The sequence below is a fragment of the Ambystoma mexicanum genome, chromosome 4q (assembly GCF_040938575.1).
Source record: "Ambystoma mexicanum isolate Mex_15411 chromosome 4q, UKY_AmexF1_1, whole genome shotgun sequence".
In the NCBI taxonomy this organism is placed as follows: domain Eukaryota; kingdom Metazoa; phylum Chordata; class Amphibia; order Caudata; family Ambystomatidae; genus Ambystoma; species Ambystoma mexicanum.
In genome coordinates, this window is record NC_090928.1 from 604,246,649 (window position 1) to 604,267,944 (window position 21,296).

Sequence of the window (21,296 nt, forward strand, 5' to 3'; positions counted from 1 at the left end):
GATGACGTTGGGTCGATGTCCCCCGAAGGCCTCCGTCGAGAGCAAAGACATCTGATGTTATAAATAGGACGCACGGCGTCCGTAGCCTCAGTTGAAGTTATTTCCCCCCCAGAACGTGTGGCACCAATCCAATGCCTGCTTGACCGCACATAGCCTTGCGGAAACCTAAGCTGCAATCGCATAGGAAATTCGCCAGAGGGGAAAGCTGGGAGGGCGATGTGGAATACGTTGGAGGAAAATCCAGTCGATCATATAGGAACCAAACCTCCGTAACCTCTGCAACACTTGAGGAATGACGGGGACTGGAGGAAACGCTTACAGCAGTGGGACTATGATATGGCATTTATAACACACCTATACACAAGTGTTTCAAGGCTTGACGTGGCAAGGGAGGGGAACAAAGGGAGGACGAATAATGATCCTACTAGGCCAGGTGTCATTCAGATTGCACAAGTACGTGGGAAGGGGGCAGGGACAGTGCAGTACATGGGAAAGATAAGTAAATAAACGGCCAGTATGTGGACAGTGCGGGCATCAGGTGTCAAGAGCTGGTAGGGGGATTTTAGGGATACAGAAACAGTACCCAAGTGCGGGGGTTGCTAGGTGGGCAGTGCAGGTACGTGATGCTGGCAGGGGAAGAACCTGGGCCCGAAATCAGAGTGTCCAGGTAGCCAGTGCAGTTCCGGTTACAGCCAGGAGGTCAGGAGAGGAGAAGAAAAGGCAGAAGCAAAGAGAAAGGTTTTGAGGTGCTTCTGGAACCGGAGATGGTTCTCAAGTTTAAGGGAGGCAGGGAAGCTGTTCCAGAGGGAGGCACCAGCCAAAGAGAGAGATCTACCACCAACTCGTTGCTTGGAGAAGCGACTGACCCTGAGGGAGTTGGAGGCGGATGAGCGAAGAGCTCGAGAAGGAAGATATTTAGGAAGAGAGTTGAAAGTATTGAGGCCTTAGAAGACCTTTGCAGATGGTTTTGAACTTAATCCTCGCAGCCACTGGGAGCCAGTGCAGAGATTTCAGTCCTGGAGAGATACGATCCCTGGGCTTGAGGCCAAGGACAAGTGTCGCAGTCCTGTTCTGGATAAGTTGAAGATGGGGGAGAGTAGAAGCAGGCAGATTTAGAAAGAGGTGGTTTCAATAGTCCAGCCTAGAGAGATCCAGAGCTCTGGAGACAGTGAGCTTCTGGGGGAAGGGGAGGAAAGGAAGAATACCTCCGATGAGGTGTAGATTCTAGTGTGACTTCTTAGAGACGTCAGCGATGTGAGGAGAGAAGGAGAGTGTGGAGTTGAAGATGACCAAGGTTTTTAGACCTGCAGGTGGGAGCAGCAAGAAGGCCAAGAGAGGAAGGCCAGAGAGCTACAGGGAAGGAGGGAGCGGGTGTGCCAATGAGGAGAATCTCAGTCTTACTAGCATTAAGGCAATGACCAATCCACTACGAATGCATCTCCTAAGGCTCCTCTCGGAGGAAATTCCCTTGAGCAGAACCTCTCGCACTGCCGGTTGGCACTGGTGCCGAAGAGATCCACTTGTGGCTTTCCTCAAAGGGCGAAGATCTCCTGAAGGACGTCCTGAGCCAACTCCCACTCGTGGGAGACCGTGCTCTGCCTGCTCAGAGTGTCCGCCGCCGCATTTTCATCTCTTGCCAGATGAACTGCCGAGATCGAAATTCCCTGCTCGATTGCCAAGATTCAGAGCTGCATTGTCTCTCTGCACAACACGAGTGACCCTACCCCTACTTTTTTGTTGAGGTAATGCATGGCCACTGGGTTGTCCGTTCTGATCAGGTCACTCTTCCCCCGCACAGACGGCAGAAAAGCCTTCAGGGGCCAGCCTGATGGCCAGCAGTTCTAACGGATTGATGTGGAGTTTGGACTCCGACGGAGACCAACGACAGCTGGCAGTCAAGTCACTGGCATGAGCGCCCCATCCCCTGAGGGAAGCGTCCATCACTACAGTCACCTCCGGCCACGGTTGCCAAAACCGCTCCCCCTTCATCAGGTTCCCTTCGTTAGCCCACCACAGAAGATCCTCGGAGACCGAGAGTGCATTCTGAACGGGATCCGACATTTTGCCCGAGAACTGTGACCACTGCATCTTGAGGACCCATTGCAGGGATCTCATCCTCCGCCTCGCCTCTGGAACCAGAAAAATGCAGGATGCCATGAGGCCGAGCAAACTTAAGAATTCGAAAACCGGGAGACTCTGGGCACGTTGAAACTTGTCCACAATGTGATGAGCCCTCACCTTGGGAGGCGAGCACTTACCCAAGGACGCGCTAACACAGCCCCGATGTAGTAGAGCTGTTAGGAAGGTGTCAGATGAGACTTCTTGAAATTGAGAGAGAAGCCCAGCCTGTGGAGGGAGCGGCAGGTGAGACCGAGGTGAGCCAATGCTTGCCCGGGAGAGCGCGCACGGATCAGCCAGTCGTCCATGTAGGGATAGACGTGAACCCGCCCGCCCCTCACCTGAGATACGCTGCCACCACCACCATTAGTTTGGTGAAGACCCTCGGGCGGAGGTCAATCCGAAGGGTAGGACCCAAACCTGAAAGTGCAAGTCGCCAGCCGCAAACCTCAGGTACTTGCTGTGCTTTGGATGAATCGGCACATTAAAGTAAGCATCCTGTAGGTCCAGAGACACCAACCAATCCTGAAGTTGAAGGGCTTGGAGGACTTGAGAAAGAGCGACCATCTTGAACTTGTCCTTCCTGAGAAGTTTGTTCAACCAACCCAAGTCCAGGATGGGTCTCAATCCTCCGTCTTTCTTTGGGATAAAAAAAATAAGGGGGAATACCAACCCTTGTTCCTCTGCGCTACAGACACCAGTTCTATAGAACCTCTCTCTAGCAGGGCGAAGATTTCCTGCACAAGGAGCGGATCCGGAAGCTTCAAAGAGATTCCCCGGTGGATTGTCATGAGGCCGCTTTAGGAAGGGAAGGCAGTAGCCGTGGGCTATTGTATCCAGAACCCAAGTAATGGCTCGCCACTCTAAGATGCTGAGACAGCCTGCCCCCAACCGGCGAACCATGGGACGTGGCCTCATGACTGTTTTGGAGCGGCTGCGGCAGCGCCTGAGCGGTTTTGGCACCTCCATTTCCCCGACCACCACAGGTACCTTTACGGTGAACCCTTTGACTGGCAGCTCCTCTCGTTCTACAAAAGGAGGAGTAGTAACGAAAAGAACCTCCCCACCACTGCTGTCCCCTAGGACGAAAAGGCAGAGGTTGACGCACTGCTGCGCTTAAAGATTTTGCAGCAGCGTTTGAGGTCTGCAACGTCTCAAGGCTCTCGTCAGCGTTGCTGCCAAACAACGCCATCTAAGGGCATGTTCAAAAGACAGGCTTGCACATCCGGGGCAAAACCCGACTTCCGCAACCACGCACACCAGCATATAACGGTGCTCGCAGCCATGGACCGGCTAACACTGTTGGCCATATCCAATCCCGACTGAAGGGTTTCGCTCATGGCATCCTTGCCGTCTTGCACGAGAGCAAGGAACCCATCCCTTTCTTCCCCTTCGGGAATATGCTCAGCCGATAGAGAAAAAGTTCCACTGTGTGGGCGAAAACCTTGCTAAGGCACAAGTGGAGTTGACCGATTTCAATGCCATACTCCCCGCAGAAAATACCTTGCGAGCACAACCGTCAAAGCGTTTGTCGTCCCTATCAGGAGGGATGGTAGGGTATGCCGCTTGCCTCGAGGTGGCCATAGCCGCCTGAACCACCAAACTCTCGGGAGGTGGGCGAGTGGATAAGTAGCTGGGGTCGCTACCGGAAGGGCGGTACTTTTTTGTCAAAGATTTGTTAACAGCCGTAAGAGATTCCGGCGACTGCCAAGCAGCAGCCACCGTTTTCTGTAAAGTTAGATGAAAAGGTAACACCGGGTCAGAGGACGAACCTTGATCTAAAATGTCCGTTAGATCATCCTGTACGAAATCTTCAGGAGGACTGGGCCAGCCCAGATACTCCGAGACCCTAGCCATGAGCCACCTGTATGATGATTCAGCATGAGCCCCAGGCTCAGGCCTGCCAAATTCCACTTCCGGAGAAGTGTCCGACCCATTGGCATCAGGAAGGATTTGCCTCAACTCCTCCAGGTGACCGTCTCCAGAAAAGACAGGAGCCACATCATGCTCAACAGGGTCCTCAAAGTCAGACCTTTCTTCCTCTTTATAAATATCGTCCAGAGGGAGGTGAAAACCTGGCCTGGGGTCAGACAAGGGCCTGGCGTTCAACACCGGTCTCACAGACTTAGCAGTAGCCTTCCTTGGAGGATCCACCAGATCAGGATACTCCAACTGTAAATTCTGGGGAAAAATCCCTAAAGGCGCTGAGGGTTTCGACGTCGCCAATGGTGCCGACGGCGACGTGTGCTGATAGGAAGGCAAAGCCTCGATGTCCAAGTCAGACGCCGGCTTCGAGCCATTAGCAGATTGCAGCAGTCTCACTGGGGACGAGGACCGAGACCTGGAAGCACGTCTCTTGCGACTATCTGAAGCCTTGTCCAAACGGTAGCTCGAAGGTTCCTGATGCAAGTCGCATCAAGCCACAGTACGAGACCGTTCCTTGACGGCTTCATTAGAAGGCGCAAACGGAACTGCGCTCTGCAATCAAAAAATCGCCAACATCTCTTTAAAGGCAGCCCATTCCTCCGAGTCTAGGACTTCGTCGGGGATGCCACTTTGGTCGCAGCTCCATCCTCCGGGGATGGGGAAGGCAACCGGTGACGGCGCTTCAGAGAATGCCTCGACGAGGAAGAAGAATGGCAGGAACCACTCCTGGGCTGAGAACCCCAGGCCTCCTCCCGACGCGGAAAGTCATCCCTCGAATCAGTGGACCCTTTGGATTTCGATTTACAGGACTTACTGGATTTAGAACCCCTACCTACCTGAAGCTTCCCCTTATGCGTCCGCAAGGCCTTGGCAGTCAGCAACTGGCATTTCGAACAGTCGTCGGTGTCACGACTCTCGCCCAAGCACCAAACAAATGTGATGCGTGTCGGTGATCGACATTTTCGAATTGCAGTCTCGGCAAGTCTTGAAGCTAGACCGCGGAGTCGGAGGGGTCGAAGAAGACGACATCTCTACGATGAAACACACAAGGCGCGCCGAGTTTTCGAAGCAAACACGTTTGCGGAAAAAATGGATCTGAGGCTACGGGCGCTGTGCGTCCTATTTATAACATCCAGTGACGTCGCCCTCGACGGAGGCCTTCGAGGGACATTGGCCCAACGTCATCAACGCAGGACGCCCTCTGCCAAAAAAGTTTGCGAAGTGCACAGCTGTGGCCATTACGTGTCAAAGATGTGGAATACGTTGAAGGACCGAATCCATTCGAATAAATGAAATTCATTTTGCAACACAGTGGGCCTCATTACGAGTTGGGCGCTAAGGGATACCGGGCACCTGTAAGCACACCGGTGCCGGTAATCCCTTTGCACCCTATTCGAGTTCCCTTAGCGGGTCCCTTCCTCAACGCCTGGTTTTACCAGGCATTATGGACGGGACCCGTTAAGGGACTTTAGAGCTAATAACGGTACCGCAATTTGCGCTACCATTATTAGCACCTTCCCCCTTCCCATTGAGCCCTATATGGGCTCAAATGGGAATGGGGAATGTTTTTTTCAATGGACACTTACCTGTCCCGCAAAGGTCGGAATAGACCGGTAAGTCCCCATTGAACCAGAGCGGACTCGGTACCGGTATTGGAGGTAGTCATGGCGCAAATAGCACCACGATTACCTCCATACTCGGAAGAAGGCCGAGTGCCTTCATGGTGCCCCGCAGGTTTTTTCAGAGCAAAATTGGCAACATGTTGTGGGCGAGGAGATGTCCGTGGTTGTAACAATGTTCATGGACTTGCCGATGTCCACGCTGTAGGCTTTTGGTTGGGCTCGGTAGAATGTTCCCGCCTCGCGCCATCTTCAAACACAAGGTCTAATTAGCGTGCAGCTGTTTATCCATTTGTATGTTGAACTATGCCAGCCCAACTGCAGAGTTTTCCTGCTGGTCAGCTTAATGATGCAATTGAGGTGACTTGGGGTAGGATCATGACATCATGAAGGGGTCTTGTGGTTTTAGTTCCAGGGAATGTGTTTCGCCAATCAAAGATAACTAATGTAAGGAGTTCCCTTAGGGGCCCCATGACGCTCGCCCAATCATTTGATATGAACCGCCCCAAAATGTAACTTAGGGTTTATTGTAATTTTGTGGTTTGTCCCTATAAATATTGTAGAGGCGATGGGTGGCGATGAGGAATGTTTCACCCAATTCAGTTCCACAGGACTGTCTGAACCTTTTCTCCCAGCTATTTGGCCCAATAATGCAGAGTTGTTCCTTGCATGTTGTATACTCTTCTTTGGATTACTTTGTGTACTTTCTTGATTACTTAATGAAAGGATCCCCCACTCTACAGGAGTCTGCCTACAGGACATTATGAAGATGGACGATTAGTCTGGGGAATTGGTCTTTAGAGAATTTGATCCCAAACCAATAGAACAGCAAGCTTTGAACAAGCATAATGTTTTACCTCCTGTCTTGACATTTTTTCCTGATAGCTTATTCTATTAAAGCCACAGAGGCAAGCATTATCCCACCTTTTCGCACAAGGTACATTGTTACATGTCTCATGCAGACCTATCAAGATACGTTTAGCATATAATGCAGAACAGGATGTGCAATGTGATATACAGAAAGTAGTGCTTACTCTTAACTGGATGCATATATTGGAGTTAAATGCATTAGGTATTGTATAACAAAATTGTGCCTTTTTTTCCACCGAAGGAAATATCCAACACGATTGTGGTTTCATTTAGGGACTGATGGGGAAACCGGCCTAGGATAAATTGACAAGGAACAAGTGGTCACAGGCTTGGGGGAACGAGTGGCTGGAGAAGCGAGTGAAGGCAAGCAAATTCACATCAAAGAGAGAAGTAGAGAGGACTAGGTCTAGCAGGGGGGAAGGGGGTTGGGGGGGGGGGGAGGGGGAGACCATGGTTGGTTGAACTGTGTGTTACAAAGAAAGGCTACACTTTCCCCCTAGTTTTATAGGAAATGTAGTTGACCATTATTTCTGTGTTAAAACATTTGCTTCTCGAGAGAAGCATCATGCTCAGCTCGGTCTCTTTAACAGAATCGAGTCTTTTCAGCAAGTTCTCATGGAAAATTCTTCATTGGTATCTGTGTTTGACTGAAGCCAACAAATTGCTCCGGGATACTCTGAAAACCTGCATAACCATCCCCACCACCGCCCCAGAGCCACCACGTCGCCCATTCCAATGTCTCACTAGTGACAGTCGCAAGCCCCCCAATACTTCAAGTATGTATCCTATAACTATTCAAAATCCATCACCACTAATAGACACAATTTTATACATTTTCTATAGTATTAGCTTTACTTTTTTAAAATCAAAGAATAAACTTACCTGAGGAGCAATTCTTTTCACAATATCTGAAATTTCAACGGCACATTTTCCAGCACGTTTTCTTTTTTCGTTCTCTACAGAATAACATAGCAAAGTTATAAAATGCCTTACAAGAACAGCATTACTCAGGAAGTACAGCCAACTATTTCTTCCTGTAAAACAAGCCATGGTGAACTATCAACTTCAAAATAAACATTGACGTGCATTTACGTAGCTCTATATTGCTTGAGTTAATTGAAGTTACTCAAAGTAGCATTTGTTAGCCACACATGCGTTCAGGGGAAGATGCACTTTCAGAAGAAAACTAACTGTACGGGGTACTAAGGCTCCATTTCCACTAAATCCCCAGCACACCAATTATGGGTCTACACTTTTGTGGAATGTTTAACTTCAAGATAGATTGGGGGTGCTCCAATGTGGGGGTAAAGGAGTAAATTACCAACACAATTAGGAAACATTTTAGTACAATTTCTTATGTATTTTGTTATATTTGGACGCATATAGTGCCTAATGCCCAAGCACTCTACACAATGTATAAGAGACATAAAGAAGGGAATACGTTACATATTAATTACCATTATGATGAAAAAAAAATGGGATTTTAACTGAATAGAGAAAGAAGTCAAAGACCAAATAGGAAAAGGAAGAGTTCCACTGTTTGGGTGTCAATAAAAAATTAGGGGTGTGAAGAAAAGACAAAAGAAATTGAGACTTAGTGTAAAGAATAAGTAGGCGGATACCAGGAAATCAAGGACAATTAAGGAAGAGCCATAGCACATAAGGATTTAACACAAGACAAAGAAAATTAGACACAAGTCAAAGGAAAGCCATTTTAAAGCATGAAGAGCATCAGTAACAGATTCACGAGGAGAAAGAGCAAATGAGGCAGGTGGAAGAAATAAAAATAGAACGAAGTTGGCTGAGTTGAGAAGCAGGTAGCCCAAGAAGAGCAATAATCCAAACGGGAAAGAATAAAAATGGAAATTAGTAATCTGGTGGCATTAAAAGGGAAGAACTGGCTTTAAAAATGTTAAACAGGTGAAAATCGAAAGGTCACAGCAACTTCTGAGCTGTGAAAAGAGAACAAAGAAGATCATAGACGAGCCCATGGTTGCGAGCTGAGAGAGGGAGGCTAATCTTGTGAAAAGAAAATAGAAGGTGGAGGGAAGGGGAAAACAACAAGTTCTGTTTTTGGAGCATTTAAGTGAAGAAAATAGTCCGTCATCCGGGATAAAATAGCAGAAAGGCTGGCTGAGAGAGTCTGATGCAGAGACTCAGAACGATGAAAATCAAAGAACGATATGAGAGTTGTATGCGTAAAAGTGGTAGGAAAAATGAAAATGAGAAATAGGGGAATGGTATGAAGAGTAAAAAGAAGAGGACTAATGTCAGAACACTGAGGAACTTCAAGCAACCTGGGTTATTGGTCAGAAGAATGACCATGTAATATAAGTGTGACCAGAGAACTAGGAAAGAAACCAATTGTGGACCGAACCAATGATACCTAAAGAAGAAGGCCTAGAACAAAGAGTTGCGAGATCCACCATGTGAAAATGTGCATATAGAGCAAGTGGAATAAGCAAAGACGTGACATTGATCCAGGAGGTGATCTCAGAACTATTTGGCCGCGAAGGCACAAAAGAACCCACGACTGATAAAGCGCACAGGGCGGGAAGAGGAGCCAGAGGTCCAAGATCAGTCCTGGAGAGGTTACACTACTATACAGAAAAGGCTACAGTGTTGAATAGGCCAGAAGAGAGGGTCCGATAGTCATTGGAAACACCAAGATCGACATACACCAGGACCTCTCTGACTTCACACTCTCCGACACCAATGCTAGCCTCTCACCCAATGGCCAAATGAGAAGGGGGTGAGATATCGTTGGAGATTTCTCTTTTCCATCTCGTTTGAATATGAAGTCCAGAACTACACGCTTGTAACGGAAGAGGATATTCAGAGTGTTTCAGAAGAGCCTGTTAAAGAAGAGGAACCCTGAGATACGGAACTCAAGGTGTTTGTAGACAGAAAGTGAGCAATGAAAAATCTAAAAGGCAGACAGCGAGTTGCAGGCTCCCGAATGTTTACAACACTGAACTCGCCATCACTTGAGAATAGATTAAGGAAGAACGGAGGAGTCAAGGTGGAGTACTTAAACTAAAATAATATTTGAAGGACTTCGCTGTGGAAGAATCTCTGAAGAAAACTTGGACAAAGTATACAAAGTTACATTCCATGGTAACCTCTTCAACGAGGCATAATACAATGTTGCAACTTTGGCCCCTAGGCCATTTAAAGCTGTACAATAGAGTTTCCCCACCTTGCCTCTGAGCCTTGGGGCCAATAGGATCACTCGCTCACATGATACTGCCCCAAAATTCAAATTTACTGGGTCGAGATCCTGAGCTGGATTTATTTGTTTTTATTGTTTGCTTGTTAGGCGCTTCTACAGCAAATAAATTCTGTTTCAAAGCACCCACAGGGCAACAGGGAGGGAACGTGGGATTGAAGTACAATTCAAAACACACAATACAATACAGTGGGCGAGGAACAGATAAACCCACTATGCCTTGTGACTATTCTGAACGTGCAAGTGCAGCAAGGAAGAGGGCAGTGGGGTAGGTGCTTGGGTGTCCGTGCTTTGAGGGTGAGCCACATATGAAGTGCAAGGTATGATAAGTGCTATGCGTCCAGGAGCGGTGTTGGGTGGAAAAGTGCGAGTCTCCAGGGTGGAGGGAGTGCAGAAGCAAGGTACACAGAAGCTGGAGATTGGGTTGAGTGGTCAGGACCCCGAGGTCTAATCAGCTTTAATAGAGGCAACGCAGTGGTAGCAGCATGGGCATTTCATACTTTTTCTTTTCATCACAGAAGCACATCAATTGCATTTAATAGCTTGGGGTTCTGAAGGTCTTTAAGTTTTAGGTGAGCCTCCAGCAAGCATTGGTTTGGCATTTGTGAGAAGGACAAGCTTTTGGTGTTCGATATGAAGATGTGTTTTTTAAAAGTCTTAAAATTGCATGTGTTTGCGTGCATGCGCCTGCATTAAAGGGCACTGTACATAGTCTGTTTTAGAGAGCAAAGAATAGCTGTGCATGTGGTCTGAACGTTACCAACTGCCTTTCTGAGCCCCCACACACTGCAAGCAGGTATAACGGATATAGGTAGAAGCAGTGCTGTATACATCGTCAATGGAACAGGTTGTACCGGTACCTCTCAACAGTACTGCTATATATTCAGGCAAAGTAGACCATCAGTGGAACTGCTATACGCATATCATGCCACAATGCCAATTATTTACAGCAGGGCTGATCGCATCATGCCCACATTTCTTAGCAGGGCTGTTATGTTTTGGGACAGTACCTGACTTTAACAGAGCTGCTGTAATAAAGCATGCGTGTGTTTGCACTTTCTGAGCAAGAACAGTGTTCGAGCTCTTCCTACCGGTATCACTACAAAATACTGCATCCCATTACTGCGAGGTAGAAACCCTTGCATGAAAAACTATCAATTTCCCCCAAATAATAGACGTGGGATCAATTTTCCTCAGAAAATAGATGTGGGGTGGAAAATTTAATAAAGTGGGTGGCAGGGGCTGGCGTGGGGGTGGGGGAGAGCTCTCACCCTGCATTAAAAATACTGAAAATGTGTTTTACATGCAAGATTTTCAACCTCAGTAAAAAAAATAAAAAAAATAAAAAATATATATAAAGTATTTTCACGTAGATCCTTCCCACCATCCCCCTGAGCTGGTGTGATGCAGACTGGCGGACAGTGTGAGAAGATGGCAGCCTCTGTTACTCGCCCTGCAGGATCATTATTTTCCAAACTTGTGCATCCTATTTTGCAGTCACTGTTAATGCAGGACCAAAACAATGTCAAATCTTGTCTACCACTGCTAATGCAATTCTAGAACATACTGTTTATGTGCTAGTGCTAAATCCACGCTAACACATGTTTCTCAGCGGCCCTGCGAATGCATTCTTAGAACATGCTGTATTCTACCGGCCATACTAGCGCCCCTAGAACAGTTTGTATTTTACTTGTCATTGCTAATGTCTGGTCAAAAATGTGCTGCTTTTTACCTACTACAGCGAATGCATTATTAGAATATGCTATATCCTACTTACCACTGCTAATACTGTTCAGAACTTGCTAGATTTTATTTGTCACTGCAAATGCATCTTCAGAATACATTGCATCTTGCCTGCCATAGTTAGCCAACTCTTGCCCAGCCTCCTCCGGCTACAGCTGATTTCTCAAATCCAGTCAAATCAAATAAGCATCCACTCCAGAGATACCCAGTCTTAGACAAACCAGAGACCACAACATGCCTAACCTATTGCCATACACATCAGGTACCTTCACCCAGTCGAGTATCAGACTTGCACGACTTTGTTGCCACGCCACCACCCTCTTCCCTGTCCAACACCGTTCTTACCTAAAAACATTGCCATTCCCCTCACCAGCCTCCCGGTTGCACAATACCAAACCTACCATCTCCCGCCCCAGAGAAGAAATAGCCCCAAACACCGAACCAGCCCACCAGATACCGCCCTTCCCACCAGTTTCGGACCCCCCCCAGAGACTACTATTCCGTGCCAAGAATGAACACGCAATGAACTCCTCAGCTCACGAACGCCAGTAACCTTACTTGATTTTACCCCCCGCGGTCTAGGGACTACAATGCGAGTGAGATTATCCTTGCGCACACACCTACTCCACCCCTGCAGGTACACCTCGGCCCCACCCCACCATACCCACATTCTAAGCGCATTGTGTCCAGAGCGTCACCCGGACCAAAGTTCATACCACATGTATCACCCCCTCTACTACAGATTCCCCCCCTTTATCCACACTAACCTCCAATCCCAGCCTCAAAAGGCGTCCTTATCAGCGCATATTCCTTAAGAGCCCATGCTATCGACATACATGACTTACTCATAGACCAACAGCTGGACCTCCTAGTCCTAACGGAAACGTGACTCCACCAAACCTCAGGCCCTCTACTTGCCCTGGCCACACCCCCCTCACTCCCCCCCTCCGACTATACCATCCTCGGAGCCGACCGCCAGGACACCGCAGGAGGTGGAGTAGCCATTATAGCCAAATGCACACTACTGCTCAGATCATGCCCCCTAGACCTAGTAACCGGTTACAAACTACTCTTACTTAAACTCACAACCGACCCTAAAACTACAATTAACATCCTCATCATATACAGATAACCTAATAATGCCAACCACCCTGAAATAGACATACCGCTACTTATCACGCCCCTGCTTAAGCCTAACACCAAATGTATTGTCCTAGGTGACATCAATCTCGGATATAACGACATACTTGACCACAAAGCTACTGCATTCTCCATGGCCCTCTAAGAAATTCATTTTACTAAAATCGTTAACGCCCCCCACCCATTCCAAAGTTAGAATCCTGGACTGGATCCTATCACTAAATGTAAACTTGATCGCTCCAATCCATCTCCGAAATCACGTGGTCAGATCAACACCTAATATGCTTTGACATACTGAATACGAAAACTCAGGGTATGCTGCAACCCACTGTCCCATGTTGGTGAGGAACACCTGCAAATTGACAGCAGAAAATCTGGATACCATCTTGGTTGATACCCTCAGGGCCCACCTTCCAACTAACACCAGCCCTGATAGCATCTCCACTATCTACCATAACTGCCTGAAGTCTATTGACTCAGTAGCCCGCTCATATCCAAAATTCCCTGAAATGCCAAACGATCAAGCTTCTGGTTCAATGAAGAGCTCACTGTCCTGCGTCAAAATAAAAGAGTGCTGGAACATCTACACAAAAAATCCCGAACTACCGCCCTAAAAAACTCACTTATGGGAGCTAACAAAACCTACAAACCAGCAGTGATAACCCACAAAGCTAGCTCCTTGAATATCCGCATAAATAACGCCTCATCCAATTCCAAAGAACTTTTATCCTTACTCAGAGAATTGGAATCCCCCATCCAGTCTTCCATCCCCACTAAGTCAAGCAAAGCCTGGTGCACTACCATCCAGGATGCCCTAACCGCTAAATCTGTACGCTTCAGGATAAAATACTAATGAAAAGGAAAATACTGGCCAGTTCAAATACACCCCCCCCATTGCGACTGACACCAAAGCCAGAAAATTAGCCCCCAATTCAAATTCACCTTTGTCACCCAAGACCAGGTACTCACCATCACCACACTGAAACCATCCAACTGTAAAGGGGACAGCTTCCTCGCCGGCCTAGTCAAACTCTGCGCTCCCACCCTAGCACCCATCATTACCAACTTTATTAATGCCTCCTTCATCACCAATTCTGCCCCCCTCCCCCCAAAATATCAAGGAAGTGTGGGTAACCCCACTTCTTAAGAAACCCTCTCTGGACCCCGATATACCCACCAACTACAGACCCATTACCACGGTCCTCTTCCTATTAAAAAAATAGTCAATAAAATAGCGTATACCCAAGTCCAAGAGTATCTAGAAAGGAACCATCTGTTAGGAGCCAGACAATCCGGTTTCCGACTTAAACAGCACAGAAACGGCCCTACTAGACCTCAAAATCCAGATGGACGCCATAAGAGATTCCGGTAAGATGTGCATCCTCCTACTCGATCTGTCTGCCGCATTTGTCTTAGATCATGATAGATTTTGAGCTGCGCTGGCAGAATTCAATTTCACTACAGATGCCACCTTCTGGGTCAAGTCCTTCCCATCTGAACACACCTCGAGAGTGGCCATTGGTGACGAGGCGGCTGACCACATACCATGTTCCCATAGGGTTCGCCCCAGGGCCTATATTATACAACGCCTATACCAAACCCCTGTTTGCTGCTCTCGGCGCCATGGGAGTCATTTACACCAACTTCACTGACGACACTCGGATCCTCCTCCCCATAAGGGGAGACCACGATCTAGATGCCACAAACAACAAAATCCATGCAATCATACAAAACTGGATGGCCACGAATGGCTTGCGTCATCATCGACAGTACTTCCATCCCAGTACTCAAATCATGTTAAAGCGCTGGGTGTGTACCTAGACTCCAACCTAACTATGACCAAACATATTTGCGCCCTCTCCTCTGTCACGGCCTACACTGCCAAACTCAATCGCACTCAGCCGCCAATTTCTCACACGACAAAACTGCCTTACCTTAGCCTGAGCCCTTATTCTCTCCTAACTTGACTATTGTAACATACTAAGAACTACTAGTACCAACTTGGCCAAACTACAACTGTTAGAAAACAAAGCCCTACGGGAAGCCATTGGATTAAAAAGAAATCACAAACAAATGCATCACCAATGATGCACCCTCCTACCTCAATAACTGTCACCAAAAAAAAGCACAACTAGAACCCTCAGATCCTGCGGGAGCCAGCTTCCCAGTAGCTGCACCCAAGATCTGGAACTTGCTTCCTACGCACAGCAGAAATAAGCCCTCCCACCCCAAGAAATGTATCAAAACATGGCTCTTCAACAAATTGTAACCTTTCGTACTGTAGGTTTGATTCTCTTAGCACATGGCCTTGATCTGCTTCTTTTCAAGGAACCATCTGTATTCTACTGCTCAGGCTTCGACACATACTGTATTTGCTGTAAATAACTATCATTGCTGCCTATATCGTAAATATCTATGCATCTGGTCTACCTGTACTTATCAAATACTGTAACCAGACAAGCAATCCATGTAACCTATGCCGTAATACCTCTGGGTTTGGGCGTTTAACAAATGCTACAAATAAATAAAATAAATAAATGGCACTGCTGTCATAATTCAAACCCTCCTACTAGGTCTTGCGTTTTTCAAAACTTTTGTTTTTCCCCCATGTCCGATTACGAAGTCCCACAGCCAAATATCTAGCTCATTTCAAAGCCTCATTATGAATCTCCTGACTCATGTAGAATAGTCCAAAAAGGCGGACAAGCCAGTTATGTCAGACAAGCGTCACATGGAACTGCCAAAGCCCTAATCCTATGTATCTTTTACGAGTAAAAAGCCTGCTGGGAAAGGTATCTCAGTGGGTCAATAACCCTGCTTGAATATTTATTGGTGTTATGTCCAAAGACAAAAAGGAGAGGAAGAGCAACTCTGAACCTAAGCAGTACAGGAGAACTAAGTGGGGGAACAGAAAACGTATCAGACAATCCAAAACAGGAATTCGAGCAACAGGAAGAGAGACCAATGAGCTACGTAAGACAGCAACAAAGAAAGTGAGAAGGGAAACAGAGGTGAGGTAAATAATAGGGTATCCGTATAAAATTTAGAGAAACTTGACGAAAATGCCAAATTCGGCACTGGAAAAATGAACAAATTCCATGATCAAGGAGAGCAGTGGTGTCCCTCACACCCCTTGACAGACATTATGGAAGTTTCGGTGTGCCCCCTGTTCCATATAAGGAAAGCGGGGGGAAACAAAGTTTTAAAAAAAGAAAGAAAAGGACCCTGCAGCGCAGGTTTCTATCCACTTAAGTGAAGGGAACTGGCGTTGCAGGGAGAAGGGTAGTCTGTGGCACACCGCCAAGTGTGCCACAAAAAGGTAAGTAAGGGGGAGCGTGTTAAAGGGTGGCATTTTGCTGCAAGGTGATGATCGATATTACGAAATCTTAATTTTCAGAATCTAAATTTTCGTCATCGAAATAATCATGAACATCCAAATAATAGGACACACACACACACACACACAAATAGGATAAGGGATAGAAGCAGAGCAAAAGAGACACAGACAGTAAAATATGGAAACACAGAAAAGCAGCACACTGGGAGAGCTGGAAATAGAAAGTCCAGACTAAAGAAAAATTAGACCAACCGATACAGCACAATGTAGGAGGGAAACAAATTGGATAGTTGTCATTTTTTTTACTCTTGCAAAGTAGGAAAATCATTTTTACTCTTGAAATTCGATTTAGTTTCCAATCCTAAAAATTGTGAGTAAACTACTCTCATGCCAAAATCCTATCTGGAGCACTGGGCATTTGGCTAATCATTCAAAATTATATACAAATGTTATGGCTAATCTTGACAATTCTAATGTGGCACATGGATAATCTGGATCTATGTGAATTTATGAAAAAAAAATGTTAACGAAAACATTTATATCAAAAACAAAAACTGAAAATACTTTATTTTTATTGGCCCCCCCAAACCTCCTGTTCTCATAGCTTTATAACCCAACCCCAACCACCTCCCAAACCATTTTAGTACCTTACTCCACCCCACACATTTTAAACAAAAAGTGTTTGCTGTTTTGGTTTAGTTTGAAAAGGTTTGCATTTATATTTATTCGATAATATCTGGATACCGGATATCTTTCACAATTCTATCTCATTTCAGTTCCATAAGCTTTATTCGGCATAAAAGCAATCAAAGCACACATAAAATAAAAATAAACAGAAGTACAGGACGTATTTACATATTAAGATATTGAAAAACAATATTCTTTGGACACCTTACTTCGAAGTCAATTTACATACTATCCTAGTGAGGGATCAGGAATTACTCACAAGAATAATATAAGTTCTAAGCAAATGTCAAGTAGAAATAAACACACACACATATACATATATATATATATATATATATATGTAAACACATGGAGGATAGAAAAAACCTGCACTCCATGCAGGAGGTCAGTGAATCCCAACAAATGAAAAAAAACTCGAATCCAGATAAGTGGAAAAGTCGAGTTTAATGAATGGTAAAAAATACAAAATAAATGGCAAAAACACACAGCAAGCGATACAGGACGCCTAGGCAGTGTCCTTAACGACGCGTTTCGCGCTTCCCTGAGCGCTTGATCACGTTAGGAGGACGTGTTGAAAATGAAAGTTAATATTGTAAACTGGTCCTTCTTCCATGTTGCCAACCAACCTAAGCTCACAACCTTGCATGAAACCATAGCGGCCATTTTAGAGTGTGGTCAAGAAGCTGCTTTAACCAGAGAGTGCAAGTTTAGATACAACAGTAAAATACAGAGCACATTAAAATCCCACACTATAAATGCTGAAACGGAAAGTTGATAAAAAGACAAGTCAGACAATACAGTGGATGTCAAAACACGTTGCTGTACAAGAATTAGTACACATGAGCAAAAATTAGAATTAATAAAGAGTCCGTAGCTGTGACATGGTACAAATAATTTGCTATAAGCGCTTAAAAGCTAATCATGCCAGTGGCAGGCAAGTCTAAATACATAAATGTGTAAGGATGAAATGCAAGTGCATATCTTCGCTAACCATGGCAGTATATAATATATGCTCCCAGAGTAGAAAACAGCTTGGACAAACCTATATGTAACTTGCACGATAAAACCATATAGCAAACTGCAATATAAAGTGCTGGTGCATTGGACCGTAAACGTAACACATTAACCATGTAGCCACATATATATATGACAATGCATTACTTACCGTAAAAGCAATTGTGATGGTTGCATCTGCTTAGATTCACATGCTGTGCATAGTCCGACATCCAGTGGTCACTGCGGAGTATTGCATTTTGTTTTTCGTAGTCGAAAAAGGGGACGTCGACAAGGCGTGTCTGTAACACTATCCCTATAGTGACGTGCGGTGTACACACAATCCCTCACGCGTCGAGGTCCCTCTGTTTGCATTTTTTCTGCCCTGAGGGAGCCTTCTAGACGTGAGTGAGTACAGAAAAGAGAGATATAAAAACATGTCTATGTTCCTTCAATCCGAGCAGGGAGGAAGGGTGGGCGCATGTGAATCTAAGCAGATACAACCATCAGAAATGCTTTTACGGTAAGTAATGCATTGTCTTCTGATGTTTGTTAATCTGCTTAGAATCACATGCTGTGCATAGACTAGCGAGCAGTACCCGGAGTTGGAGGTGGGTTGTGAGAAGGAACAGTAGAGAAGAGATGTCTTAATACTGCTTGTCCCACCTGGGAATCAGATCTAGAGTGGGAATCTAGACAGTAGTGTTTTGTAAAGGTGTGTTCAGAACTCCAGGTTGCCGCTTTGCAAATGGACTCAAGGGGAACATTTGCAATTAATGCTATGGATGCCCCAGTGCCTCGAGTAGAGTGTGCTCTTGGCTTGAAGGGTAGTTCTCTCTTAGCAAGAGTGTAACAGAGAGTGATGCATTGAACAATCCATTTAGATATAGTGGACTTTGAGACTGCATCTCCTTCTCTTCCTGCTGCCACGAGACAAAGAACTGATAAGTCTTTCTCAGTGGTCTAGTTCTTTCCATATAAAACATGACAGCTCTGCGCACATCAAGTGTATGCAGGCTTTTTTCTCCCAAATTTGAAGGGTTTTGAAAGGACGCTGGTAGTTCTATTGACTGGTTGACATGGAATTTCGAGATGAATTTCGGTGCAAACCTCGGGTGTGTGCGTAGAACCACCTTATCCTTGTGAACCGTTACAAAGGGGTCTAGAACAGAAAGAGCCTGTAGTTCACTTACTCTCCTTATGGAGGTGATGACTATTAGGAAGGCAGTCTTAAGAGTGAGGTCTTTAAGAGTTGCCTTGTGCATGGGTTCAAAGGGTGAGCCCATGAGCCTGGTAAGTACCACATTTGGGTCCCAGCCCGGAGCTGGGTTTGCTATCGTAGGGTGTATTCTCTTTACCCCCTCCATAAAGGCTTTAATAACTGGGACTTTCCACCATGACACTTTAAGTTGGGAAGTTGTATGCAGAAAGTGCCGCTAGGTGGACTTTAATAGAATTGAATACTAGACCCGAGTCCAGTAAATGGGTCAGGTACAGAACAATTTGTGTGGGAGAGCAGTCAACAGGGTTGATGTTTCTTCCTCTACACCAGATGACAAATCTCTTCCATTTGCTAGAATAACAGTGACGAGTGTTAGGCTTTCTAGCCTCCCGGAGGATGTCCATGCATCTCTGCAGGAGTTGTAAATGTCCAAATTCTATGATCTCAGGAGCCAGGCTGCTAAATTCATGGTCTGAGGGCATGGATGCAGTGTCCTGCCCTTGTCCTGTGACAGCATGTTGTACGGGCAGCTATGTTTCACTGGAGGAGATAGAGACATCTCCATCAGGTGAGCGAACCATGGCTGCCAGGCCCACATAGGGGCCACTAGTATCATGGTAACTTGTTCCTGGTGCATCTTGTGCACAATCTTGTTGAGAAGGGGAGTCGGGGGGGGGGGGGGGGGGGGGCGTAAGCGTAAACAAATTTCCCCGACCATGGAATCGATAGACCGTTCCCCTTGGATTGGTTCTGGGGGTACCTGGAGGCGTAATCTTGGCATTGTGAGTTCTCCAGAGTTGCAAACAGGTATTTTTCTGGGAATCCCCATTGTGTGAAAACATCGAAGACGATGTCTTCGTGTAAACACCATTCGTACTCTGAGGGCAGAGGGAAGTCTCTGCTGAGTTTGTCTGCTAGCAGATGGAGTTCCCCCTGGTACATGTTGTGACAGTAGGAACATGTGTCTGAGAGCCCACTTCCAGATGTTCTGGGACAGCTTGGACAGTCCTGGAGAGTGAGTCCCCCCCTTGTTTGTTGAGGTAGTACATGGCTGTGGTGCTGTTCCGTGAGGACCATCACTGTCTTCCCTTGTAGGTGTGCCTGGAAGGCTTTTAGTGCCTTGAACACAGCCAGTAGCTCCAGTAATGTGCGTGGATGCTACGCTCGGAGTCCAAACTCTGTGAGCAGTCTGATGGGATAGGTGAGCCCCCCATCCTGTGAGGGATGCGTCTGTGGTCAGAGTGGCTTCCACTGCGGGGGTGGTGAATGGTTTTCCTATTACCAGGTTTTCCTTCGAGCACCACTGTAGCGAGAGAACCAAGGCCTGCGAGACCACCACTCGATCGTCCCATTGTCCGCTGGCCTTACACCACTGGCTGTTAAGCCACTCTTGCATTGGGCGCAGGCGCGCGTGGGGTACCAAATAAATACATGACGCCATCATTCCTAGCAAGCGCATTGCTTTGCGTACCGTCACCTCTCGACCTGCCACATATTGAGGGATCTGAAACAGCACGTTTTGGACCCTCTCGTTGGAGGGGAAGACGAGGCCGTCCTTTGTTCGAATTAGAGCCCCTAGGAATTGTTTGACTTGGCTGGGATCTAGGCTGGACTTCTTCTCATTGATGGAGAAGCCCAGTTGGAACAAAAGGTCTACAGTCTTTTGGGTATTTGAGAAGCATGTTTCGTAAGAATCCACTTTTATGAGCCAATCGTCGAGGTAAGGGTATACTGGGATGGACAACCTGCACAGGTGGGCCACTGCCAGTACTTTCGTAAATACCCTTGGTGCTGATGCTATCCCGAAGGGTAGCACTCTGAACTGGTAGTGTTTGCTCTCTATCATGAAACTGAGGTATTTTCTGTGCGCTGGCAACATTAAAATATGAAAGTATGCATCTTTCATGTCCAGTGTTGTCATGAAATCTCCCTGCGATAGCAGGGGGATCACTTCCTGTAAGGTCACCATAAGAAACTTTTGAGGTTTGACAAATTTGTTAGCTGGGCGCAGATCTAATACAGGGCGCATGGTTAAGTCCTTTTTGGGTACAAGGAAGTACACTGAATAAATACCTTCTGTTACCTGAGATAGAGGCACAACCTCTATAGCTCCTTTTTCCAGTAGCTGGTCCACTTCTTGCAGAAGGATGGCGAGGTGTTCTGGTGTCATGCGTCGTCCCCTTTGGGGTCTGTACGTTGGGGGAACTGTTGTATTCTATACAGCAGCCGCAGGCTATGGTTGATAGTACCCTACGGTCTGATGTTATTCCCTCCCATGCTGGAAGAAAAGACGTTAACCGGCCCCCGACCAGCGATGCATGGGAGGGGACCCAAATCTTCGAGTCATTTGGTGTTGGTGGCTTGGGAACCTCTAGGGGTGGAACCCCGACCTCTCCCTTTGCCACGGCGTTG

The 21,296-nt window shown here is 46.5% G+C and overlaps 1 protein-coding gene across 2 annotated transcripts in view; it reads right to left on the reverse strand.

Annotated features, from left to right (window-relative positions):
* ETAA1 (ETAA1 activator of ATR kinase) overlaps positions 1-21,296 on the reverse strand; it is a 187,825-nt gene that overhangs the window by 93,385 nt on the left and 73,144 nt on the right. For both annotated transcript variants that reach the window (XM_069608153.1, XM_069608154.1), the window contains one exon: positions 7,416-7,489. In XM_069608153.1, coding sequence (XP_069464254.1) covers positions 7,416-7,489 — 74 coding nt within the window. Of the gene's footprint in view, positions 1-7,415; positions 7,490-21,296 lie in introns of those variants that run through there.